At 44.3% G+C, this 27,812-nt stretch overlaps 1 protein-coding gene across 8 annotated transcripts in view; it reads left to right on the top strand.

Moving 5' to 3' along the window:
- KIF1B (kinesin family member 1B) overlaps positions 1–27,812 on the top strand; it is a 151,554-nt gene that overhangs the window by 11,739 nt on the left and 112,003 nt on the right. For all 8 annotated transcript variants that reach the window (XM_040430752.1, XM_040430748.1, XM_040430749.1 and 5 more), the window contains exon 2: positions 14,686–14,874. In XM_040430752.1, the coding sequence (XP_040286686.1) occupies positions 14,769–14,874 (106 nt within the window). In that variant the 5' untranslated portion in view covers positions 14,686–14,768. The remainder of the gene's footprint in view (positions 1–14,685; positions 14,875–27,812) is intronic.

The raw sequence follows: 27,812 nt of genomic DNA, 5'->3' as shown, positions 1-27,812 counted from the left end.
TATGGGAAGATTTATGAAAATCGGTGTAAAGGAAAACTGGCAACCAATCAGCTTCCACCTTTCATTTTTCAACGCTCCTTTGGAAAATGCAACGTTAAATATGATTCGTTTCTATGGGCAACTACGCCAGTTTTCCTTTACTCCAGTTTTTATTACTTTGTCCCACATTTACTAATGTGAGTTCACTTAGAATTTGGCACATCTAGGTTTAGAGAATTTCTTTGCCTAGTCTAAAAAGGTTGCGGTTTAATTTGAAAGGGAGCATGGTCTAAGATGCACCATTTTGTGCCAAAATTCAGGCCTAAAATTCTGTTTCACAGTAAGCCAACCAATTATAGGTATAGTTTTAAAAGGGTTTTCTGAGATTTTTATATTCTCAGGATAGGTCATCAGTATGTGATCGGTGGGAGTCTGACACCTGGGACCCCCGCCGATCAGCTGTTTTGAGGAGGCAGCAGCACTCCTGTGAGCACCGCTGCCTTCTCACAGCTCACCAAGCAGAGCGCCGTACATTGTATAGCGCCTGTGCGCTACACAACTGTGTTGTCACTGGCCTAGGGAAAGCAGAGAGAAGGCGGCGGTGACTGCCTTATCGAACAGCTGATCGGTGGAGGTCCAGAGTGTGCTCCCCCGCTCCAATCACATACTGATGACCTCTCCTGAGGATCAGTTAGAAAGTCTTGGAAAACCCCTTTGAAGCCCCCCCATAGACATTAGTGCGGCCAACAGTCTAATGTATGTGGGGAGCCCCCGACTCTCCCCCAGCAGATGATGTCAGGGGACAGAAGGATTGGGTGAAGTGAATATTATTGCTTAATCCTTTTGTTCTCCCTGGAGATAAGCCCCCGCCAGAATTGTATCTATGGGGGAGTCGGGAGAGATGTATAACAGTCAATAGCTATGTATGGCCGCCCTTTATACAGAAGTGTCTATCCCTGCAGCACATTCCTCCTCCAGCCTGAGCCCCTGTGATGAATCTGGTGCTGGTCTAGATGGCCGGTCTAAGCTTACACCTTCTATAGGATTAGTAACTCTGCCCCTTTGTATGCAGAGATCTATTCTGAATAGTAGGTAGAACAAAGTCCAGCTCTCAAGTGGTAAAGGTGCTCCGACCTGCACTGCACGGATCCGGGCTGTGTTCACACCCAACGTAGATGCAGCAAAAAAGTCCAAATGATTCCCGTGAGTAAAATCTTCATGGATTCATATTTCTTCATTAAATGAAGAAATAAAGAATCCTTTAAGACCTGTCTTATGGTTGAAACGTGTTGATTTTATGCAGGAGAATTACTTGTTTATACATTTATTTATTTTTTTAAATGAAGAAATAAAGAATCATTGATTTTACTCGCTGGATCCATTTGGACTTTTTTGCTATTCTGAATAGTGCCTGATTATGAAATGCTACAGATTAGACAGTAATAGAGAAATATTAAAAAAAATATACATTTAAGGGCGTTATCTGGTTTAAGGAGGAAACCAAACACTTGAGACTGGCCGCAGTGCTGCAGCCGGGAAACCAGAGCCCAGCCTGGAGAACTAGCGTGGCGGTGTAGGATCTGCTGGGTAAGATCCCAGACAACCCCTTTAAAGTATAATGTGATTGTTTTGCCTTTACTGTATAATTATTATTTCCTTGATGCAATGGCAATCGGCTCTCCATGCAGGGTCCTCTTGCTGGGCTTGTGCTTGTACACAAAAGCCAATCTGAAAAAACTGAGCTGCAATGTAAAGCATGGAGCTGAGAAATGGCTCAGGAGATGGGTCTCGGGCTTCAGTAGGATATGAAGTTATGTTAGCGTCATTTATCAAATCTGTGTCCTAATGGGGCACAGCTAAATGGGAATCAACAACGATTGTGAGGATTGGAGCCACTGTCTGAATAGTACGCTAAAAGTCCATCTGCATGTGGTTTCCTCTTTGCTCAGAGCTGATACTCCTCTATTTTAAGATCCATTGGTTCTCCATTCAGCATAAGGGATATTTAATCCCAGGGCAGAACTTGACTCCTGATGCTGAATGCAGATGTTAAGTTGATGACTACAGAAGACATGAAGGGAGTGTTGCTAGACTCCTTTACAGAACAGACCATCTGCAGCACCATGGGTACCAGACCTAGACTGTATGCATATAACATAGATTAAAGATCAAGCAGGGGCATCACTCCAATGAGAAGGGGCTGTCCGAGTTTATTTTTCGCTTTAGAGCACAATTCCTTTTGGGATGGGAATATGAGCTGGAAATGTTCCTGCTGTGTGCAGTGGACAATGAAGAAACAATAGCCTTTGTAGTCTGAGCCACGTCCTATTGTCCTCATGACGTGGAGGCTGCTCAGGAAGAACATCTTTAGACCCCCTCTTGGGCTATTGAAACCCCCTCTAGGTCCCTGGATATGCAGATCCCTGGAGAGACAGGAATTCCTGGTTAGAAGCATATTCACTCCCTTATGACACATTGTTTTAGTTTTACCACTTACTTTAAAGAGCCTGCACAGTGGATCTGCTGCTGCTGCTCCCGGTGTCAGTACTGAGGCACAGAGCCCCAGCACAAGCGTAAGAAGACAAGGCTAGATGAGATGTCTAGTTCTGTCAATCCAGGAGAAGGGGAATGGCCAAAACAGAGGGATGTTACAAAACTGGTGCTCCAAGGGCTCTGGCAGGCCCCTCGGTGCTTGAATCTAATTTGTATAACTATAAAAAAGAGTGATTTGTAGACAGTGGGTCAATAAAGAAACAGAATGAAAGTAATGTTTTAATCAGCATGATCAACCCTACCAGGCAATATGTCTTGTTCAATATGGTTGATCATGATGCTCTTTAAGGCAGGGAGTGGAGGGGTCAGCATAGCCTTTTTTTTGTCTGAGTGACAATTTTACTGTTCAACCAATCCCCAATTTCAATGGCTGTAATAAAACTTAAAGGGGTATTACTTTTTAAGACATTTATGGCATATCAGAAGTACCGTATACAGTTGTGTTCAGAATAATAGCAGTGTTTAAAAAAGTGAATAAAGCTCAAAATCATTAATAGCTTTTATTTCCATACACACAAATGCATTGGGAACACTACACAGTCTATTCCAAATCAAAAAATGAAGAAAAATATATCAAAATTGTGTTGTTCCTCTAAAAAAAATTGAAGAAAAGTGAATATTAGACTGTTCAAAAAAATAGCAGTGTTTGTATTCTTTACAAACTCAAACATTCACTATATAAACTGAAAAATGTTTAAAGATTTTGCTTTCCTTTGAATCACTTAACTAATATTTAGTTGTATAACCACTGTTTCTGAGAACTGCTGTAAATCTGTGTTGCATGGAGTCAACCAACGTCTGGCCCCTGTGAACAGGTATTCCAGCCCAGGATGATTGGATTACATTCCACAGTTCTTCTCGATTTCTTGGTTTTGCCTCAGAAACTGCTTTTTTGATGTCACCGCACAAGTTTTCTATTGGATTAAGATCCGGCGATTAGGCTGACCACTCCATAACTTCAATCTTGTTGGTCTGGAACCAAGATGTTGCACGTTTACTGGTTGCACGTTTACTGGTGTGTTTGGGGTTGTTGTTTTGTTGGAACACCCATTTCAAGGGCATTTCCTCTTCAGCATAAGGCAGCATGACCTCTTCAAGTATTCTGATGTATTCAGACTGATCCATGATCCCTGGTATGCGATAAATAGGCCCAACACCGTAGTATGAGAAACATCCCCATATCATGATGCTTGCTCCACCATGCTTCACTGTCTTCACAGGGTACTGTGGCTTGAATTCAGTTTTTGGGGGTCGTCTGACAAACATTCTCCGGCCACTAGACCCAAAAAGAACAATCTTACTTTCATCAGTCCACAAAATGTCTCTTCAGGCCAGTCAATGTGCTCTTTGGCAAATTGTCACCTCTTCAGCACATCTCTTTTTTTTATCAGTGGGACTTTGCGGGGGCTTCTTGCAGACAGCTTGCCTTCACATAGGCGTCTTCTAATTGTAACAGTACTCACAGGTAACTTTAGATCTTTGATCTTCCTGGAGCTGATTGTTGGCTGAGTCCTTGCCATTTTGGCTATTCTTCTATCCATTCGAATGGTAGTTTTTCGCTTTCTTCCACGTCTTTCAGGTTTTGGTTGCCATTTTAAAGCATTTGCGATCATTTCACCTGAGCAGCCTATCATTATCTGCACTTCATTATATGTTTTCCCCTCTCCAATCAAGTTTTTAATCAAGGTACGCTGTTCTTCTGAACAATGTCTGGAACAACCCATTTTCCTCAGAATTTCAGAGAGAAATGCACTGTAACCAGCATGTACAACATTTGCTGCCTTCCTTCCTTAAAAGGGGTTCTGCATTATTATTTTTTTTTTCCTCTGGATAGATCATCAGCATCTGATCGGCGGGGGTCCGACACCCGGGACCCCTGCCGATCAGCTGTTTGAGAAGACAGCAGTGCTGGCAGTAGCGCCACGGCCTTCTCGCTGTTTACTGCAGGCCCAGTGACGTCACGACTAGTATCAATGGCCTGGGCGCGGCTAAGCTCTGTTCACTTGAATTAATAATTGCCACCTGTTTTTCAAATAATGAATGACCTCACTCATTGAACTCCACACTGCTATTATTTTAAACATGCCCCTTTCAATAAGTGATTTAGGCTACTTTCACACCTGCGTTTAGGTCGGATCCGTCTGGTATGTGCCCAGACGGATCCGCACCTATAATGCAAACGCTTAGATCCGTTCAGAACGGATCCGTTTGCATTACCATGAACAAAAAAAAAAAAAAAAACTTTTTTTGTTTTTTTTGTTCATGATAATGCAAACGGATCCGTTTTGACTTTACATTGAAAGTCAATGGGGGACGGATCCGTTTGAAAATTGAGGAGCCATACTGTGTCAACTTCAAACGGATCCGTCCCCATTGACTTACATTGTAAGTCTGGACGGATCCGTTTGCCTCCGCACGGCCAGGCGGACACCCGAACGCTGCAAGCTGCGTTCAGGTGTCCGCCTGCTGAGCGGAGCGGAGGACAAACGGAGCCAGACTGATGCATTCTGAGCGGATCCGCATCCACTCAGAATGCATTAGGGCTGAACGGATCCGTTCGGCGCCGCTTGTGAGCCTCTTCAAACGGAACTCACAAGCGGAGCCCCGAACGCTAGTGTGAAAGTAGCCTTAATTACACAGAATCGGCAGCATGCATGTCATGACTGCTAGTAAATTATTTGCCATGTAGAAATATCATTTCTACCAAAAACAGTGATTGATCAGGTTAGTGATGTCTGACTGCTATTATTTTGAACACAACTGTATGCCATAAATGTCTGATAGGTGCAGATTTTACTTTCAGGACTCCCACTAATTTGGGGAATGTGGGTCCCCTTTTCCAATGACCATGGGTGCATATATCTCTCTCTGTTGAAGATTATGGGTGTTGTGGTAACAGCCTGGCATTTTGCAGTCCCACTGTGAATTACAGTGGAGAGTGCCACATGCATCAATGGCCGACTCCTTTTTGGAGTGCCAAACAAGGGTCAAGTGACCTCTTTCTCCTGATAAATAGGGGAACCAAAGAACCAGAAACGGTGCATAATTAGTCCTTTCCTGCTCCTGAGCTTTGTGTCATTCCTCTTTTCTCTCCGGGCTGCAGGTTCTGTACCCATTCTTTAACGCCTCCGTTTCACTGGGGACCGCATAAATTGTTATAGGGCAGTCAAAAGATGTACCAAGTCTATCACTGTGGTGAATGCTGTTTAATAGATTCAGCACATGCAACAGTTTGTTTCCGTCTTTATACTACCTACCTTCTTTACTAGATACTTTTGAAAAGTGTTTAGCAAAACACAGCATGTCAATTGTATGTGCGGTTTTTGGTGTGGATTTCACTATTTTCAATGGAAGGGTGAGATCTGTGGCAAAATTACATCAAATCTGCAAGTAATAAATGCACAGAAATCATTTATGAAGAATTTCTGCAAGTCTACCTTCACCCGTCTACAGGTAGACTAAGGCCTCTTGTACACGACCTTGTGCTGGCCAGGCCAGTGCTGCGGATTGCAGATTGCAGTCCGCAATGCACGGGCACCGACCGTGGAGCAGCCACATGCGGATCGCGGACCCATTCATTTGAATAGGGTCCGCGATCCGTCTGTTCTGCAAAAAGATAGAGCAAGTTCTATTTTTATTTGCGGAACGGAAGCACGGAATGGAGTGCTTCCGTTCTGTGCTTCCGTTCCGTTCCACACCGCATCTCTGGATTTGCGGACCCATTCAAGTGAATGGGTCCGCATCCGTGATGCGGAGTGCACACGGCTGGTGCCCCGTGTGCAAGAGGCCTAAGGCTAGCTGCACACAGCTGCGATTTTGAAAACAGAAAATCTGCTCAGTTTTTCACATAGATTTCTGTGCTTTCCTGCACCAAAAACTGCATGTGTTACTTGTGGCCTTTGGTGCGGATTTTCCGCATATCTCCTCCTTGCATTGAAAAGGGTGAAATCCGCACAAAAGAACCACAAAAATAATTGATATGCCTCAGATTTCAAAATCTAAACAGCAGGTCAATTTCCGTATGGGGAAAAAAATCCAATCTCATTTATTTTGCTGGTACTGTATTATGCCTCATTTAAAGAGTCAGTGTTTGGTCAGTGATTTCCATCAGTGATTTTCAGCCCAAACCAGGTGCGGCTCTAAACACAGAACAGGTGCAGATCTTTCCTTTAGGGCTCATACACACGGCTGTTGCCGTATTGTGGCCCGCATACAGGGGGTCCACAATACACAGGCATCGGCTGTGTGCACCCTGCACCATGTATCGCAGACCCATTCACTTCAATGGGTCCGCAATCACTGAGATGCGGAATGGAGGCACGGTTTGGAACCCCACGGATGGTGTTTCTGGCCGTGCCTCCGGACCGCAAAAAAAAGTACTACTTTTTTGCGGTGCGGACTGTTGGATGCAGATCGTGGACCCCATTCAAGTGAATTGGTCCACGATCTGCATGCGGCTGCCCCACGGTCGTGCCTGTGCATTGAGGACCGCAGCACGGGCCCGGCCGGCACACGGCCGTGGGCATGAGCCTTATACCTTATGTCTGTGGAGGCTCCAATCCTGGTTTTGGCTCACATGATGGAAATCACTGACCAAAACACTAACGTGTGAATGAGGCTTTTACTCTGCATTGTTTCCGCAAGAGATTCCGTGTGGGGGGAAAAAAATGTGTGATCCGCAACATGTTCAGGTACCCTAATTCTGCCCACTATCTTGTCAACGTTTTTAAGCATTTGCTGAACACATTTAGGTTTTTTTTTCCATGTATTCCTGCTGCACTTTGTACTATGTGCTTTTTAATTAAGGGTACTTTCACACTAGCGTTTTTCTTTTCCAGCGCTGAGTTCCGTCCTAGGGGCTCAAATCCGGAAAAGAACTGATCAGTTTTATCCTAATGCATTCTGAATGGAGAGTAATCCGTTCAGGATGCATCAGGATGTCTTCAGTTCGGTCTTTTTGACCAGGCTTTTCAGAAAACCGTAGCATGTTGTATTTTTACCTCCGGCCAAAAATCCTGAACACTTTGACTGAACGCCGGATCCGGCCTTTTTCCCATTGACTTGCATTAACGCCGGATCCGGCTTTTGCATGTTAAACCTGAAAAATGTGAAAAAAAATGTTAAAGTCCATAAATGGCGGATCCGTTTTTTCCAATGCATTTTTTCATTGTGATCAAAATCCTGATCAGGATTCAAATGTAATCCATTTTCACACGTTTTCCCGGATCCGGCGGGCAGTTCCGGTGTCGGAATTGAACGCCGGATTCAAACAACGCTAGTGTGAAAGTAGCCTTAACCCTCAGTTCACAACTGAGCGTTTTACAGCGCGTTCCTACGCGCTGTAAAACGCTCTACAAGGAGAAACCAATGCTTCCCTATGGGAATGGTTCTCACCTGGGCGTTTTACAGCGCGTACGATCGCACTGTAAAACGCCCGACGCTCAAACAAGTACATGAGCGTTTTTTTGGGCGTTTGTCGCGCGTTCCCGTACATAGACTTTCGGGAACGCGCGACAATGTGTGTTCGCTTGTCTCTGTATGCACGATTGTAAACGCCCGTACAATCGCGCATACAGAGCGCTCCTTTGAGAACGCTCAGGTGTGAACCCAGCGTTAGTCCTGTGGAGATGCTTATGAGAAAAAAAAAACGCCACACCCAGAGCCTTCTAAATTTTGTAAGGGGTGGGGGAACGATCTGTATGAGACCTAATAGGGTATACGTATATGGTGTGTATTATGCGCTGCTTTTTGTACGGAAAATCGGCAGTGTAATACTGTACCAGCTGAGGAGATGGTATTTTTATTTTAGCTTATATTAAAATCTCATGTACATGGTGCAGAAATTTTCTGTCTGGAAATTAACCTGCTGTGCAGATTTTAAAATTTTGCAGCATGTCATTTGCTTGTGTAGAGTTTCAGCGCACATTTCGCCATTTGCAATGCAAAGCGTGAGATCCACAAGTAACAGATGCAGATTTTGGTGCAGAAACGTAGCAAAAACTGCATAAAGTACTGCAAAAGTACACTGGCATGTGCATATACCCTAATAATGTGTATACTGGATGTCAGCCAGCTTTCCTGCTCTCTCATGTTTCTTTACGCATCAGAAATGTCTGCTGTCTATTAAAATTATTCCTATAAAAATAATATAGGGGTAGATTATTTTTTTTTACTTGGGGGAATTGGAGAATGCTAATTATAAGGGCTCATTCAGACGGCCATATGCTGTCCGCAAAAATGCGGTTCCGTTTTTTTGCTGACCCATTGACTTCAATAGGGCCATGTCCTGATTTTCACTGACGAGTATAGGTCATGTTTCATTTGTTTTGATGAACTGTGCAATGCAAGAAAAGGCCCCATAGAAGTGAATAGGACAGCATCTAATCCACAAAAAAACGGATCCGCATTTTTGCTGACCGCATACAGCCGTCTGACTACTTTCTCATTGTGACGGGGGTGGGGGGATGTGCAGGAATAAAGGCCCAGCTAATGGCTGCAGTGTTAAGCAGCGCTAAGATTTCTGGTGACCCAAATATATTTCAGAGAATAAGAGAACATAATCCTATTGTGCTCCATACTCTGAGGAGCTGAGCGCTTGTCTCTGTGATCTCCAGGAAGCATCTGAGGGGCCTTTGAAGTCTGGGAGACAAAGTGGAAGGCGGTTTTATTTCTTGCAAGATCTGTAGACATTTTGGGTCATTTACTTACGCTTGTACGCCTATTTTTGGTGTGAAAACAGTTGCAAGACCTCTTTTTTGCAACTCTTTAAGCGCATTTAATACTTTTTACGCTGTTCTTGCCACTCGAGAGTGGTGGGTACGTGGCAGGGGCTGAGCCGGGCCCACACCATAGGCTCAGGCATATTTACTTTGGTCTTTTTGGGTCCGCATCCGAGCCACCCCATTCACTTCAATGGTGCCGCAAAAGATGCAGACAGCACTCCGTGTGCTGTCCACATCCATTGCTCCATTCCGTGGCCCCGCAAAAAAAAGAAAACCTGTCCTATTCTTGTCCGCGCTTTGCGGACAAGAATAGGCAGTTATATGTAAAGGCTGTCCGTGCCGTTCCGCAAATTGCAGAACGCGCACGGACGCCACGGTCGTGTGCATGCGGCCTTATATTTATGTTTCGCGGAACACACATACATACATACATACATACATACATACATACATACAGTACAGACCAAAAGTTTGGACACACCTTCTCATTCAAAGAGTTTTCTTTATTTTCATGACTATGAAGGCATCTAAACTATGAATTAACACATGTGGAATTATATGCATAACAAACAAGTGTGAAACAACTGAAAATATGTCATATTTTAGGTTCTTCAAAGTAGCCACCTTTTGCTTGGATTACTGCTTTGCACACTCTTGGCATTCTCTTGATGAGCTTCAAGAGGTAGTCCCCTGAAATGGTCTTCCAACAGTCTTGAAGGAGTTCCCAGAGATGCTTAGCACTTGTTGGCCCTTTTGTCTTCACTCTGCGGTCCAGCTCACCCCAAACCATCTCGATTGGGTTCAGGTCCGGTGACTGTGGAGGCCAGGTCATCTAGCGCAGCACCCCATCACTCTCCTTCATGGTCAAATAGCCCTTACTTTCAAAGTTTTCCCAATTTTTCGGCTGACTGACTGACCTTCATTTCTAAAAGTAATGATGGTCGCTCGTTTTTCTTTACTTAGCTGCTTTTTTCTTGCCATAATACAAATTCTAACAGTCTATTCAGTAGGACTATCAGCTGTGTATCCACCTGACTTCTCCTCAACACAACTGATGGTCCCAACCCCATTTATAAGGCAAGAAATCCCACTTATTAAACCTGACAGGGCACACCTGTGAAGTGAAAACCATTTCAGGGGACTACCTCTTGAAGCTCATCAAGAGAATGCCAAGAGTGTGCAAAGCAGTAATCAAAGCAAAAGGTGGCTACTTTGAAGAACCTAGAATATGACATATTTTCAGTTTTTTCACACTTGTTTGTTATGTATATAATTCCACATGTGTTAATTCATAGTTTTGATGCCTTCAGTGTGAATCTACAATTTTCATAGTCATGAAAATAAAGAAAACTCTTTGAATGAGAAGGTGTGTCCAAACTTTTGGTCTGTACTCTATCTATCTATCTATCTATCTATCTATCTATCTATCTATCTATCTATCTATCTAAATTTATATATTTGAAAATACAAGGGAGATTGCCATGTGGTACACCTATCTTGATATCCCCTGTGCTGCTGGAGGATCCTCTTAATTTATGTGCAGGCCTCATTATAAATTAGGCACATTCTCCGGCGGTCCGCGCGGCTGAAATCTGTGGCAGCTCGTAGCTTCCGTAGATTTCAGACTTCATTTACACCAGAAAACTCCCATAAAAGAAGATAAATGTGCTGGGCCTGCCTCCTTCCTCACCACTCCCCATTTTCGGAAATTTGTCAACTAAATTTATTTGCAGTGTTGTTTAAAAAGTCACAAACGCAAGGTTTGCAACTTTTTTTTTTTTCCCGAACGAAAACTGGTGTAGGGGAATGATAAATTCCTCTCAATGTCTCAGAATTGCAGTAATAAAGAGGGGAAAAATTTAAAATGGGGGCGGACCGCCTCCTTCCTCAGGCTCCATTCTTTTTGTCAGAATTGCAGTAATACTTCTTTATGGGAAGACCTCATGTTTCGACAAACTTTCTTTGTTGCCCATGGCAACCATTTAGAACTCCGCTTTCATTTTCTAAATTGCTGTAGAAGAATGAAAGCTGGGCTATGATTGGTTGCTATGGGGGGCCTGTTAGTCAGACTTTTTATATGCGAGTTCTGTGACTCCTTTTGGCTTAGGCTACTTTCACACTAGCGTGTTTTGCGGATCCGTCATGGATCTGCAGAAACGCTTCCGTTACAATAATACAACTGTCTGCATCCGTCATGAACGGATCCGGTTGTATTATGTGTTCTATAGCCATAACGGATCCGTCTTGAAGACCATTGAAAGTCAATGGGGGACGGATCCATTTTTTATTGTCAGAGTAAACGGGTCCGTCCCCATTGACTTACATTGTGTGCCAGGACGAATCCGTTTGGCTCCGCTTCATCAGGCGAACAGCAAAACGCTGCAGGCAGCGTTTTGGTGTCCGCCTCCAGAGCGGAATGGTGACTGAACGGAGACAAACTGATGCATTCTGAGCGGATCCTTTTCCATTCAGAATGCATTAGGGCAAAACTGATCCGTTTGGACCGCTTGTGAGAGCCCTGAACGGATCTCACAAATGGAAACCAAAATGCCGGTGTGAAAGTAGCCTTAGGCTACATGTACACGACCGTTGTGTGTTTTGCGGTCCGCAAATGGCGGATGGCGCGGACAGCCATTAATATAACTGCCTATTCTTGTCCGCAAAAAGGACAAGAATAGGACAGGTTATATTTTTTTTGCGGACCACAGAACGGAGCAATGGATGCGGACAGCACACGGAGTGCTGTCCGCATCTTTTGCGCCCCTATTGAAGTGAATGGGTCAGCATCCAAGCCGCAAATACTGCGGCTCGGATGCGGACCAAAACAACGGTCGTGTGCATGAGGCCTTACGCTCAGCTTTCTTCTAGGAAGCTTCAATCAGACCTCTTCAGGAAGGTTCAGGTGACTGTGTCACTGAGAAGTATTGATGTCTTGACGCTTTGCCGTTCTGCATGACTCTGCACAGAGCGAGCAGAATAGTGACAGCTGCAGTCGGGTTCAGTGATTTGTTCATGACACCTGCCAGTGACGTCGGCTGGTCAGACCGGACCCAGGATTAGTAGCAGTAGAGAACGTTACTTCACTAAAAAGGTTGATACAATTTGAATTTTTTTTTTTAAGAAAAATGCAAAAGGGAGACTTGGATCACATGATTATAATGAGTATAACAATGAAGAAAATCAAACATGGCTAATCAATTTTCTCCATGTCTTGCAAACCAACCAGTACTCTACAAAACTGCTGGCAGGGATCTGTATGGGCAGATTACTCATTAAGGGCTCATACACACGGCTGTAGTTGTTTTGCGGTCCACGAATCGCGAATCTGCAAAACACGGATCCTGGGTGAGTGCATGCCACCATTTATTTATACATTTTTTTTACTCCTGCAGAACTGTCCTATACTTGTCTGCAAAACGGACAAGAATAGGACATGTTTTATTTTTTTGGTGGGGCCGTGAAACGGACTTACAAATGCGGACAGCACAGCTGTGTGCTGTCCAGATCTTTTGCAGCCCCATTGTGATGAATGGGTCTGCATCCGATCTGCAAGAAATGCGAATCGGATGCAAGCCAAAACTACGGCAGCATGTAAAATCTTGATTAGTCAGCCGATAAGTCTGTCTCCTTTCTCAAGTTGAATTATAGCAGTGAATTGTGGATGAATGATCATTTAAGGAGGAGTGTGAGAAGTGGAGAAAGTGGCATTTTTTTTTCTCTTATAAGATATATTACAGAGTTTCTTATAGTCACCTGGGAGGGAAGAAATGTAAATGAGCTCTTTAACAAGCTTTGCCTCTAATTAGAGATGAGCGAACTTCTGTTTTAAGTTCGGCGTCTAAAGTTCGGCTTCCGGTTAGCGGAAGATCCCGATATGGATTCCGAATTCCGTTGTGGTGCGTGGTAGCGGAATCAATAATGGCCATTATTGATTCCGCTACCACGGACCACAACGGAATTCGGAATCCATATCGGGATCCTCCGCTAACCGGAAGCCGAACTTTAGACGCCAAACTTAAAACAGAAGTTCGCTCATCTCTACCTCTAATGCCACCAGATGTAAGGCAGCTATGCTATAAGTCAATATTCAGCTCTTAAAATAAGCCTTGAGACATGACTTGGATATTAAATAAGCCAGCACCTCATCTGCAGACAGCTGTTATAGTCACCTGTAATGTTCATGCAAAGTTTGTTGAAAGTAAAATGCCTATTTAAAAACATACAAAAAAAAAAGACCAACCTCACCTTACTGGTTTCTCACTGCTTCTGTTCTGACGCAACACATCACTACTTTTGGTATTTTTTTTACGCTATTCGGGCCTTTATGATATATAAAAAATAATAATAGGGCATGCCTGTTTTGAGAGGGTCCATCTCCACTCGTGGCTCAGTGTGCTATCTGTAAAAAATGCAGATAGTACACAAACGAAAAATATGGCTGTGTGCATGAGGCCTAAAATAAACGACTACTTCCCATTGTGTAAATACCATTATGTCCAGCCTGAAAGCCTCTCCTTACCTCAAAGGGGTTTGTCCCTGAACACATTTGGTTAAAATTTCCCATCTCGCTGACGGATAAAGAGCTTTTCTATTTTTGCCTCAGGATGGAAAGAAATGGTATAAGCTTGACCAATAATTGGAAATCTGAAAATGTATTCACTTTCAATAGGTGAACAACAATTATTTTCTGTTCAGTTCCCTGGGAAAGCTAGGCGATTACACCTGTGGGAATTGTAATGGTGGCCATATTGGTTGTTCTTAGCTCCTCCATAAACTGAGCAATTTAAACTGGTATTTATTTCTGCTATTGACCAGCAGTGGACTAGGAACCTAAAGTGGCCCTGGAAAACAAACTAAAGTGGCCCTATGTTGTAGGCGGGTCTAAATTGACAGATGGCAGGGACAACAGAAGCAGGCAGGGCCAACAACATCGTAGTGCAGCACAAAATACCGCCCCAGCAGAACCCAATACCACAATGCAGCACAAAATACTGCCCCAGCAGAACCCAATACCACAGAAAAGCACAAAATACTGCCGCATTAGCGGCTGCAAGCCAGGTGCATAAGTACTGAGCGGGTGGCCCCACCAAGTCATTGGCCCACCAGGAAATTTCCCTGTAGGCTCTATGGCCCTGCCCCTGCTTGTGACCATTAATAATAATCTGTAAAATCTTTACTGTGCCTGCCTTTCTGGTAAATGCTGAGGTCAGCACCATTGTGGTGATAAGACTTTAGGAGATGTCTGTATTGTGCACACAATTATTTTAACCTACTGTTGACATTGCCCCATAGCACAATGGTCACAGCGCAGACAGAATCAGACTTTCCCCTCAGTACCGGCTGTTGACTGCTGTTACTACCTTGTTACAATGTTGTCATTGTCTTCATTTTGCTATTATTAACATCATGTTGTTTCATTTTTGTTTTGCAGAATGAAGACCTGAGATTTATCACCCCCACCAGACGTTCTATTCTTTTATTTATACAAGTAGCACGTCCCTCCCACTTGCCACCATGTCGGGTGCGTCTGTGAAAGTGGCCGTTCGGGTTCGCCCTTTCAATTCCAGGGAACTCGGCAAGGAATCAAAATGCATCATTCAGATGCAAGGAAATTCGACCAGTAAGTGCAGACATTACCCCCACATGTTCACTTTTTATTTTTTTATTTTTTTTTAGATAGCTGCCAAAGTAACATAATCTTCAGAATCCATGGGCGACAAAGATGTATAGGGAGAGGCATTACCAGTAGAAAGAGGGAGGTGCTCATGCCGCTCTACAGAGCACTAGTGAGACCTCATTTGGAGTATTGTGCGCAGTACTGGGGACCATATCTCCAGAAGGATATTGATACTTTGGAGAGAGTTCAGAGAAGAGCTAAACTAGTACATGGATTGCAGGATAAAACTTACCAGGAAAGATTAAAGGACCTTAACATGTATGGCTTGGAAGAAAGACGAGACAGAGGGGATATGATAGAAACTTTTAAATACATAAAGGGAATCAACAAGGTAAAAGAGGAGAGAATATTTAAAAGAAGAAAAACTGCTACAAGAGGACATAGTTTTAAATTAGAGGGGCAAAGGTTTAAAAGTAATATCAGGAAGTATTACTTTACTGAGAGAGTAGTGGATGCATGGAATAGCCTTCCTGCAGAAGTGGTAGCTGCAAATACAGTGAAGGAGTTTAAGCATGCATGGGATAGGCATAAGGCTATCCTTCATATAAGATAGGGCCAAGGGCTATTCATAGTATTCGGCAGACTAGATGGGCCAAATGGTTCTTATCTGCCGACACATTCTATGTTTCTATGTGTTCATTTTAAAGTTATATATGGATATGATAAAATATGGATATGATCTTTGTAAAAGGTTGAATATCTTTGTAAATATATTGAATTACTTGCTGACTTAATGCTGTAAAGATGCTGAACAAGCAGATCTCAATTCTGATGTTTTCCGTCTTTTCAGTGCTGCCCTGGAGTACGGCCCCCATACACATTAGTATATTGTCCGCTAAAAAGGCCATTCTCGGTGGGTTTGGTCGACAGTCTCTGTGTGGGGAGCTCCGACTCTTCTACATCAGTGATGTTGGGGGAGAGAATAATCAAGTGAAGTGAACATTCACCGGATCTGTTTGCGTTCCCAGGAGAAAATCTGCCGCCAGAAGTGACTGGCAGCGCATTTCTCTCCATTGAGTACACATAGACACTCGGCCAAACTGAACCTGTATGTGTATGGGGGAGTCGGGCAACAGCTATTGAATGTGTGGATCAGTAATGTCCTATATGTACACAGTGACTCCACAGGCAGAATGTCGAGCACTGCTCTTGTGCTCTTGAATATAATACAGGCTTTAAAGGGGTATTCCGGTAAGAGAAAGTGTGGATAGGGGAAACTATTAAATCGATGGGAGTCTTAATGCTGTGATCATGAGAACAGGGGTCTCATTCACCATGCCCCCCCCTCCTGAAATGGACAGAGCGGCTGGTCGGAAATGTGCGCCGCTGCTCCATTCTTGTCTATGGGAGCGACCTATACTTGGCTATCTCCGGAACTCCCATATAAATGAATGGAGCGGCGGCGTGTGTTTCTGACCAGCCACTCTGTCCATTTCAGGGGGGGCTCTGTGGGGAATGGGACCCCTGTTCTCATGATCCCAGCTGAAGGACCCCGACTGATCTAATAGTTTCCTCTATACTGTGGAGCGGGGATAGCTTCCTCTATCCGGAATAGCCTTTTAACTCACAATCAGTAAAAGATAAGATATGTAACGTATTTATAAAGTGACTTGACTGATTCATCAGATCTTCTCCTAGTTTCTCAGGATGTATTGAATGGCTGCAGAAACAAAGCTTGACCTTATGTACCACACTGGTTGGGGTGTGACGGTCTGCCTCTCCGGTTTACAATATTACGTGTTCAGCATGCAGCCTGCATACTCCCCGCAGTTCTCAGGCCCCTCGCTGAATGTACTCGTCTCCTCCCAGACCTGGGCGATTGTCATTAGATGGGTCACAGAGGAGTTACAGGGTACAAACCACACAGCCCAAGAGCATCACAGCCTGGACTAGGTTCACATCTGTGTCGGGGGCTCTGTTCGGGTCTTCCAGTACAGATTAAATACAGAAGCCTTACAGAATAGCAGAGCATGCTGAGTTATTTTGCTCAGTAAAATGCCAGGCTGTCTGATGGAAACCTGATGGACCCATTAGTGTTCCTCTCATATAATGGATTCGGTGCTGTTTTTTTTTTTTTTTTGTTTTTTTTTTACTGTAATGTTACCTGAATTGTATTGGGATTGATCATGTTACAAAATCAAAATGTATTTGGAAAGAAAAAAACTGAACAATAAGTAACTTGAACAGAGAGGGCTTCGCGCAGAGGTCGGCAGAAACTATACAGCTGTGTTGCAGTGTTGTGAGCATGCATGATGCTGTTAAAATGAGTGATACTACATCATCCGTGTTTTCTTGTGTTTCTGTGGGTTTCATTGTATTTCCCCTCTTCATTGCTTGTCTGAGGCTGACAGCATTGTCAGGGGGCTGGACATGCAGTTAAAATAAAAATATAAAAATCTGGTTGGAGCATCCCAATTCCACTGCCATGGCTACCATATCTGTCGGACTGGAAGTGTGACATGCCACCTACATGCACATCACCACTGCCAGCCAGTAAGTTGCCCCAGCAGTGATGTGTGCAGGAGCGTTGGTCACATGCCACTCCTGCGCAAGCGGTCGATTGGTATGCAGCGGTGATGTACATGTAGACAGCATGTCACACTTCTGGTCTGGTAGCGGATGAGAGCTGCTACACTCCAACAAGATGATTTTTTTTAGCATGAACAGCACCATGGCAAATTTTTGACAGTCTGGGACAACTCGATCATTTCTTCCTTTTTCTGGATGTGCAAGTATGAGCTTGAGTCACGAGCTTTCAGCTTGGCTTGAGCTTTGTTCTTTAACGCATTGGCTGCCTTTCTGATAAAGATTACTTTCCTTTTAGTAATTTTATATTCTTGCTATCAGTAAGACCAGTTTTCTGAACAGCAGCACAGAGAATTTCAGCTTGGTGTAATCCAATGTGGTCTGATGTGAACGGGTTACTTTGAATGATCTTGGCATTCATTCAGTCACCACTGTCAAATGTGTCTTGTGGTATAACCAAATTATTCAAAGACTCGTACATTTTGTCTAGCTGTGCCCAACTATGTATCTCTGTGGTTATAAATCACAAAGAAGCCCTGTGTAGTCAGATCCCGCAGTCCTGTGTAACTCTTCCATCGCTCCCCTCTTCTACTGTAGGTTATCAAAATTGGGGGTAGAGGGAGTGGAGTGACACTTGACTGCAGGATAAGACTATACAAGGTTTGTTTGTAGTCTGTCGCCATGGAGACGCATAGGCCTGCATAGCAGCTGTGTAGACCAAACAATAGGAGGTTTTGCATAGGTGCCTCAATTTTTTTTAAATTCTTATGCACTGGAGCAATTAAAACATGGATGCAAAAGTGGACATCCACTTACCCCATGTTTTCCCAATACCCCACTCTGGATCCAAGAATCAGCAGTGCTGTTCTGCAGGGTCTGCGCATTAGAATATGGTTTTAAAGGGAACATATCAGGTTGTACGTGCACTCCTATCTGTAGGCAACATGTTATAGAGCACAAGGAGCTGAGCAGTTTGATGTATAATTTTGTAGAAAAAGATTCAGTAAAATGTTTTATTTATATAAATCCCTTCTCTTTATATGCTTAGGAGTCCAGTGGGCGGTCCTACTCAGTGTTTGATAGTCGTCCCTGTATATGTGTCCATACAGAGATAGCTATCGGTCACTGAGTTGTACTGCCCACTGGACTCCTATGCATACAACGAGTAGGGATAAATGAATGAAATACTGAATCTTTTCCCATAAAAGCATGCTGCCTGCAGCTCAGACACCATTTTAAATTTGACAGGTTCCCTTTTAAATGTCTTCTCAGATAAAGGGAATCTCTGGGTAAAGGAGCCAAAGTGGCTTAAAGAGGTTGTTCGTTTTTCTACTGTTGATGACATATCCTCAGATCGGTGGGGGCCAACACCCGGCACCCTCGCCGATCAGTTTTTTTTTAAGAGAAGGCAGCTCTTGTATGAGACCGTTCTCTGCTCTGTCCCCATACTTATAATTACACCTGCTCACCACTGGAGTTGCTGTGGCGAGCAAGCAAACACAGGAGAGAAGGCAGAGCTCGTACAAGTGCTACCATCTCTTCAAACAGCTGATCTGCGGGGTTGCCGGGAGTCTGATCCCAGCCTATCGTGAGGATAGGCCATCAGTAGTAGAAAGCAGATGACCCCTTTAAGCATGCAGAGCATTCTGTTGTTAAGACCTGTTTCTTCTGCATCAATCTAGGTAAAGCTGTAAGTGTTAAACTGGCCTGGACAGAGGAAGCTTCATGCGTCACTGCACCCTGGGAAGTAGCGCTGTGGCTTCCTGTGCTCCAGTTCTGACATACATGCTGGGATCTCCTGGAAGTTTCTTTAGTGCTTGCATTTATTCTTACCATACTCATTAGATGAGCGTTTGCTGAATTTCGGTGGGACTTGCCAGCCATCCTATTTGTATGAGGGGAGTCCCAACTTTCCAAATGTCTGTTGAAAGAAGGATAAGACATGTATGATTTCAATATGCCTAATTCTTTGTTATAGCAGGACTTAAAGGGGTATCCCCATCTTAGACAATAGGGGCATATCGCTAGGGTATGCACCCATTGTTTCATAGGTGTGGGTCCCATAGGTGGAAGCGGTGGCCGCACAGTTCAATTCTATGGGGAACAGAAATAGCCGAGCCAGCGCTCGGCTATTTTTGGTGGTCCTGTGTAAATGAATGAATGGAGGGCGGCTGTGCATGCGCGGTGCGCCCTCCTTCACTTTGCCGACTCCGTTTAAGAGACCTCTGGGACCCGCACCTATCAGACAATGGGGGCATATCCTAGCGATATGCCCCCATTGTCTGAGATAGAAATACCCCTTTATGCCTATGGAGGAGTCTGACAGTAGACAGGACTATATTCGGGCCAATTATCAGAAGCATGCTTTTATAGGAATTGGTTCTTATAATGGTGCCACCCATTAGCTGAAAAATGAGCAAAAAGGCTGCAGCACCCTGTATAACTGGCTAAAAGGCTGCAGCACCCTGTATAACTGGCTAAAATTCTGCAGCACCCTGTAAAACTGGCTAACTTGGTTGTATTGGCGCTTTGATTCCGGCACGCATTCGCTGTGGCATTGTTTCGATAAGCTTCTGCAATGTTATAAGATTTATTTCCATCCAGTGTTGCATTAATTTTTCACCAAGATCTTGCGTTGATGATGGTAGAGTCTGACTGCTGCGCAAAGCCTTCTCCAGCACATCCCAAAGATTCTCAATGGGGTTAAGGTCTGGACTCCATGGTGGCCAATCCATGTGTGAAAATGATGTCTCATGCTCCCTGAACCACTCTTTCACAATTTGAGCCCGATGAATCCTGGCATTGTCATCTTGGAATATGCCCCTGCCATCAGGAAAGAACAAATCCATTGATGGAATAACCTGGTCATTCAGTAGGTTCAGGTAGTCAGCTGACCTCATTCTTGGAGCACATACTGTTGTTGAACCTAGACCTGACCAACTGCAGCAACCCCAGATCATAGCACTGCCCCCACAGGCTGGTACAGTAGGCACTAGGCATGATGGGGGCATCACTTCATCTGCCTCTCTTCTTACCCTGATGCGCCCATCACTCTGGAACAGGGTAAATATGGACTCAGACCACATGAGTTTCTTCCATTGCTCCAGAGTCCAATATTTATGCTCCCTAGCAAATTGAAGCCTTTTCTTCTGGATTGTCTCACTGATTAGTGGTTCTCTTACGGCTACACAGCTGTTCGGTCCCAATCCCTTGAGTTCCCTTCGCATTGTGCGTGTGGAAATGCTCTTACTTTCACTATTAAACATAGCCCTGAGTTCTACTGTTGTTTTTCTTCGATTTGATTTCACCAAACATTTAAGTGATCGCCGATCACTATCATTCAAGATTTTTTCCCGCCACATTTCTTCCTCGAATACGATGGGTCCCCACTATCCTTCCAGTTTTTAATAATGCGTTGGACAGTTCCTTAACTCAATTTTAGTAGTTTCTGCAATCTCCTTAGATGTTTTCTCTGCTTGATGCATGCCAATGATTTAACCCTTCTCAAACAGACTAACATCTTTTCCACGACCATGAGATGTGTCTTTCGACATGGTTGTTTAAGAAATGAGAAGCACCTCATTGCACCAGTTGGGGTTAAATAACTTATTGCCAGCTGAAAGATAATCGCCCATGCAGTAATTATCTAATTGGAGGATCATAACTATTTGCTTAGTTAAATCCAGGTGGTGATTTTTTTATTTTTTTATTTTTTTGACAGACCGTGTACTTGCCTTCTGTGAATTTGGACCTGCCTAGAGCATAGGGGCAACTTTTAGCTTTTTATTTTTTCAGGGCCACTTTAGGTCCATCCCTGGGAGCAGAGTATAAGCTGCTGCCAAACAGGGGTGTGACTGTAATTATAGGGCCCCCTGCACCTAGTGTAATAAAATGAAAATAGCAGAAGTAGCACTAACTAAAGATATGTATAGTAGCAAAGTATATCAGAAAACTTACATTCTAGCAAAAAGCCATACTGTCATTCCCCACAAAAAGGCACAATGTTCTTGCACCGGACTGGCCTCCCCACCTCTCTTTCCCATGGCAAGAGCTATGGCTATAGCTACGCCCATGGCTGCCAGACTACACTGTTGGTGGCTTATCTGCCATGTACACATTTTGGTCTGCTGGTTGAGCCGACGTCCGTCTAATGTGTATGGCCACCTTTAGTCACCTGGTGAACAGCCCCGCACTGCAGTCCATTGTGGCCAGCCCTCAGGTTGATACTGGTTCTTGACCCATCATCATTGCTGCATAGACCTGAGTGACTGGTTATTTCTTTAGTCTGGCCTCATCTGTAGGTGGCTGGATTAATTAAGACAACAACGCCCTGTTCACCTGGGTCATTTTTTAACTAGGGTCAATTTCACAGGGGGCCGATTGATCTAAGTGTGTTCATTTGCATCACAGGAGAAAGCAGAGTGCCTGGAGGTAACTGAGCAGACGTGAAGAGAACTCCATGATGCTTTCGCCATGCAGCCCCAAAGAGTTAAAATTAGCGATTCAGCTCTGCTACGTCTGTGTGCAGTTGATCTTAATCAGGGCCAGTATAATTTGCAAGTCAGAATGTAATATATTATTTACCTTCCAGTGCAATCTAATGGACTGAATTAGAGGAAACCACTTCACGTTTATGGCGGCAGGCTACATAAAAGGACTTTTAGCAGATTGTTCTGGTTGGTTGAGAATGAAATATTTACAGAATGTCCAAACTGTGGAGCCCTGCCGCTGTGTAGCTTTCAGCATGTGATTCTTGGTGTTTTCAGACTATTTAGGGCTCATACCAGAGTTAGGAAAGAATGCAGGAGCGATCACAGCTCAGCGGTGGGAAGGAATAAGCCACACGGGGACACGGACTGCCAAATATTTATCAGCAGAGGGCTGCTTTGTGTGTGCTACTGTTACTGAGCCATTGAAGGATGCACTCTAACTTCCTTTTTTATTGTTTCAATGTATCCATTGATTAAAAATCTGTGTGAATCTGTGTACAGCTCCTATGCAGACCTATGTGTCTCCATGGTGACGGACTACAAATAGACGCAGTGCAGACAGCTAGCAACCCCTGCACACCAGAAAACTATCATCAAAAAGTCACAACCTTTGGCACATACTCCACTTGCAGTTTTTTGACTTTTTGGAGGTTTTGTGCCCTGCTTGCCACTTTCACAAAAAGTGGTCCGTGCGGGGCCAGGCATAGCCGGCATGGCACTTTTGTCACAATTGATGCCAGGACACTGGTGTACATTACACCTAAAATCCACACCAGCTCCCTTGCTGGCCAAAATTTCAGTTGTGACACACAAACATGTACACTTAAAGGGGTGGTCCAGGTTCAGAGCTGAACTCGAACATATCCCCCTCTTCACCCAGGCAGCCCCTCTGACATGAGCATCGGAGCATTTCATGGTTCAGCGCAGGGCAAGGGCTTTTTCATTAGATCCGGTGACGTACTGGGTCTCTCCTAGGCGGAGGCTTCCACCTAGCAGTGTTCCTGGTGAAGTCACCGTCACTAATGGGCGGGCTTTAGTGCTGCCCCAGCCTGTAAACAGGTGACGTCACTGGGAACATTGCTAAGTGGTATTTGTAAGATGACTACATGACCCTTTCCCTCGGGATCAATAAAGTGTATCGTATCGTAATATAGTCTTTGTTAATATTCTGTGTAATTATTTTTTGGCCAAGTCTATTGGGCTATCTACACAGAGTATGGAGGGTCATGTGACCAGGCAAATCACTCAGCTTCCTCCATTCAGATACCCTGCACTTGCACTGGTGGGAGTTTAGTGCGGGTGCAGTGTGATTGTATGGAGGAGACTGAGTGATGTGGTCACAGGACCCTCCATCAGCGACCTTTTTATGGACAGGACCTCAGCGGAAAGGTGCAGAAGATTTGCCAAACAAGGGGACGTGGCTAATGAAATATAGCAAATGAGGCAGAATATCAACAAAGGATTAGTAAATGCCATATAGTCATATTACATACACATTGGCCAACAGTAGCCAGAAAGTGGCCAACCGTTTTAATAAAATAATCAATTTCGGATTTTCTTATGAGAAATATCTTATCGCTAGGCCCATGTTGTCATCTCCACCTGTGGGTACATCCTGCTGTCTCGTCTGACTCCACTTGGGCAGGAAGTCCCCCCTGCTTTGCAAAACTCTCTGCCGTGTGACCCTCACCCCTGTCCTGCTGAGTCCGTATTGTTACCAGACCATATGAAGAATCTAGAGAGAATGAATGATAGCACTGAAAATAACAGGAATATTGTTTTGCATGGAGCTGAGATCCCACATCCTCTAACAATGAGTCATTTTTACAGTACCTCTCCCCATCCCCCATGTTATCTACATATAGAAGTCCACCGACTGGATCAGTGCTCGGCTTATTGGGCTGCGCTGAGTTTAATGGCAGGGGGGCTGTGAGTTGTCGCTTTCTCGGCTGCATTTGGCTTTTTTTTTTTTTTTCAGGTGCTGTCGAAATTCTGGGGGACAGCCTAAAAGAGTTGTAATGGCAGCCGTATAGTTTTTTTTTTTTTTACCTAAGGTTCCCATCAACTCGAAACTCAGAACAGTTTGGTTGTCTTAAAGCGATTGTGCAGCCTGTTTGTATTGATGACCTATCCGATCAGGTGTTTGAAGAGGAGGCGGCGCTGCTTCCTCTTCATTACGCTGCCCATCGTCTCAGAAGGGAGTATAATTACAAATACTCGCCCCATTCCCTTGTAATTACACTGCGCCACCACTACAGAGGAGACGACGCGTAGCGTAATGAAGAGGAAGCCGCGCTCGCATGGAGCACCGCAGCTCAACGAGCACCCCACCAATCTGATATTGATAGTCAATATAAACAGGCTGCACAACCCCTTTTAAAGAGGACCTGTCACCGCAAAATGCAATCTGTAGGCAGCATGTTATAGAGCAGGAGGAACTGAGCCGATTGATATCTAGTTTTATGGGAAAAGATTCAGTAAAATTTGTAATTTATACATTTCTGATCTCCTTATTCACGGTGGGAGGTGTTTTGCATCTCGGTGGAGGGTCACTCCCACCACTGTCCCCTCCTTCTCAGTTTGAGGGGTTTTCTTTATTAGAAGGAGGGTGTCTGTGCAAGCACAATCTTTAAGCAGAGCCCCCATCTAAAACATGTGGCCGGCACTGTGGCTTGCGGCCGGTTCCTGGTTGTCAGGCCTCTCCTGTTTCCATTGCTTAGGAACAGTAATATTTGTGTGGGGAAGAGTCTGAGCAGCAGCCCAGCTGCCGTCACATGAGCCCACTCCATTAAATGCTGGTATGCTGGCAGCGGGCCCAGGCTCTGTGCACAGGGCTGGGTGCAGATGGTATGTGTTTGACGCTTTTTAGTTTTAGGATTTGATTGAAGTTCTACCGTCATGATGATGAGAAGAATAAGAAGGAAGGTCCAACCTGAGATTTCACGATTGTCCATATGGAAAATGAAATAAATTGTGCAAAATGTTATAGAATCCCTAAACTTTGACGTGTAATGATAATTATTAATGATCTGATGATGTATATGGAGCCAAACCGATCGCTTCTGACTCGTTGGTTCTGTGGGTCTGACTTTTAGTGTTTTGTCGGCTCTGAGAAGAAAATAATACATGGGCGGAACATGGAAAATCATCCCCATCATTACAAATGATTTATAGAGCGGTGTTGGGTGTACTGACCGGCATCCCAGTTGTATAAAAAAAACTGCTGTACCGCCCTGTGCTTGATCCTTTTCTCTCAGCAAGGTCTTTTTATATGGCTGTAGTCCTCTCTGGGAGATCCTTGTGTATGGTGTATGACCCCAGGCGCGACCTTATTTATAGATGTATGAACCTCAGATGTGTGCGTATATAGCTTGTCCTCAGTAGGAGTCCTGCACGTTATTACCCTTGGTAGGGTCCCTTTTTATGGATTTGGTAACCTCAGTAGAGGGGTCCTGTACACAGCTGCATTGCCCTCAGTAGAGGTCCCATAAGGTACGAACACATGGTCAGGTGTCCTGATGCAGTTTTGGAAGCCAAAACCAGGAGTGAATTCAAAAAAGAAAGAGAAGTCATATTTATCTTTTTTCCTGTCTGGGGGAAATGTATCAAACTGGTGTAAAGTAGAACTGGTTTAGTTGCCCATAGCGACCAATCAGATGCCACCTTACATTTTCCAAAGGAGCTCTGAAAAATGAAAGGTGGAATCTGATTGGTTGCTATGGACAACTAAGCCAGTTCTACTTTACACCAGTTTTGATAAATATTCCCTTCTCTCTTTTCACGATCCACTCCTCATCACCCATGGAGCTCCCCGTGTCCTATGACGGCTTTTCACTGGAATATGACGCATACTCCATCTACAACCTTGCTGATAAGAGCGGCTGGGTGTCTCCTCGCTCACATAGGCCTCTGCCTGAGGAAACCTTTTGTTTTCTCAGTCGGAGAGGAATGTTTTCCTGGCTCCAGGTTTGGTTTTGTTCTCCAGGGGCTGAAGTTCACCTTTTGATTCTCTGATATCGGCGTTGTGGCCGGGAAGCTAATGGTTTCCAACATTTGCTACAGTGTCAGGGTAACCGGCCATTGTTTTCGAGGTGTGAGGCCCCCCCATCCTATCCCACACCCTACTATATAAAACATAACTGCAGGCGTTACACTGTGCTGCTGTCCGCCTTACTGCAGATTTCTCAATGTACGGTATTTTTCTCTGAAGGCACTGCGGGACATAGGGCACCAAGGTCGTTTTATGTTCTGTCAATTATGTAGTTGTGGCTAATTCCTGAACCAGGAGGCTCAGGCTGAACAAAACATAGCTTTATTCAGTTTTCATTTTGTCCACCTTATATACAAATGAGTTCCTGTAGCATTCCTTTGTGCTAATAATGTCATTCCAGTGCCTCTGTTTATGTCCAGGCTTTTTGCATCGTTCACCCCCCCTCCTCCCCCACCTCAGTCAGAACATCAAACTGCTTTTCCGAGAACACTTTCTGAAGCCAGTTTTCTTAGTAATATTTTTGTGGTCTTGAAATGCGTCTGTTTGCGAAACAAGCCGAACGCTGCAGAGCATAATTATCAATCTTGTCATACGTCCTGGATTAGATCTGCTTCCATATTGATTTTCTGGACTTGATGGCATTGTAAATTTTCCCCCTAACTTTACATGAATGTATTTCTTGACCAATGTATTTAAATCTGGAACATTTTCTTTTTAAAAGCTATTAGTCCTAATACCGGATGAGAAAATAAGGAAATTGTGAGGATGTGCAATAGACCCCAGCCATTACTATGACTTCACTACATGCAGTGAAGAGCTGCCCTAATCTCTTGGTCCCCTCCCTGGAGGACCTGCCCTACATTACACAGAAAATCTATTGATTAGAATAGGCATTGTGTAATGCTTCATTTCTCCTGTGGTGGCGCTGGAGGTAAATTGAATACTTACAGATTTACCCACAGCCTCCAGCTAGCGGTCCCTGCCGGAGGACATTTTGTGATGTCAAGGGGCCCTTCTCACAAGTGGGGATTGTCCAAAGCAGATAACCCAAAACAGGGGTTGTCCCAGTTGGGCGAAATGTTGCTCAAAGTCAGAGAAATGTGGCAAAAAAATAAATAAATAAACATTACTTTCCAGTTTATTCCCTTTCTGTTCCAGCGCTGCAGATCTTGTCCAGCCCTCCTGTCTCTGTTTACTTGACTGCAGCAGGGGGGTTCCAGTTTATCTATGCGACACCCTTTATTCGCGGATATGGGAGTTCCAAAAACAGCTGAGCGCTGGCTCATGGTGGTGAACATAAGGGCGGCCGCACTTGTGCAGCATGCTCTACATTCATAGCTGTGGGACTTCCGCCTCGCTGTTCAATATGGCGGCCCTGTTTTGGAGTTTGGAGTGGGTCCTAGTGATATGCCATAAATGTCCAGACGGGACAACCACTTTAATGCTCGTCGGATGACCTATTGCAGGTGCATTGTGGTGCTCGTATTAGTACTGCTCATTGAACGGAACACAACTGCAGACAGGTGATGGCTGTCTTGTGCGTGAATTTCCATTTCAGCACATGTTACTTGCAGTTTTTGCTGCAGTTTGCCGCCTCTCTCACCCTTGAATTAAAAAGGAGGAAATCTGCACAAAAAATTGACAGGCAACAGATTTCAAAATCTGCACGGAACAGAAAAGCAAAGTGCACATGAGCTTTGTCTAATTTGCTGGTACTGTGCTACGCTGCGGTTTTTCCAAACAAGAACGAGCGCAGAAAAAAACACAAGTAGGTAGCCTTATGCTGCTCGGCGTACCGCTATCTGAATTTGGCTTCATTTAAGTTACTCCTGAGGGTGAATTGTGTGATTGTGCAGTGAGGGGAGATTTATAGG

This window comes from Bufo bufo, chromosome 1 (genome assembly GCF_905171765.1).
Source record: "Bufo bufo chromosome 1, aBufBuf1.1, whole genome shotgun sequence".
Lineage (NCBI taxonomy): Eukaryota > Metazoa > Chordata > Amphibia > Anura > Bufonidae > Bufo > Bufo bufo.
The sequence above is the reverse complement of the archived record's forward strand: the minus strand, read 5'-3'. Positions and strand labels throughout refer to the sequence as shown.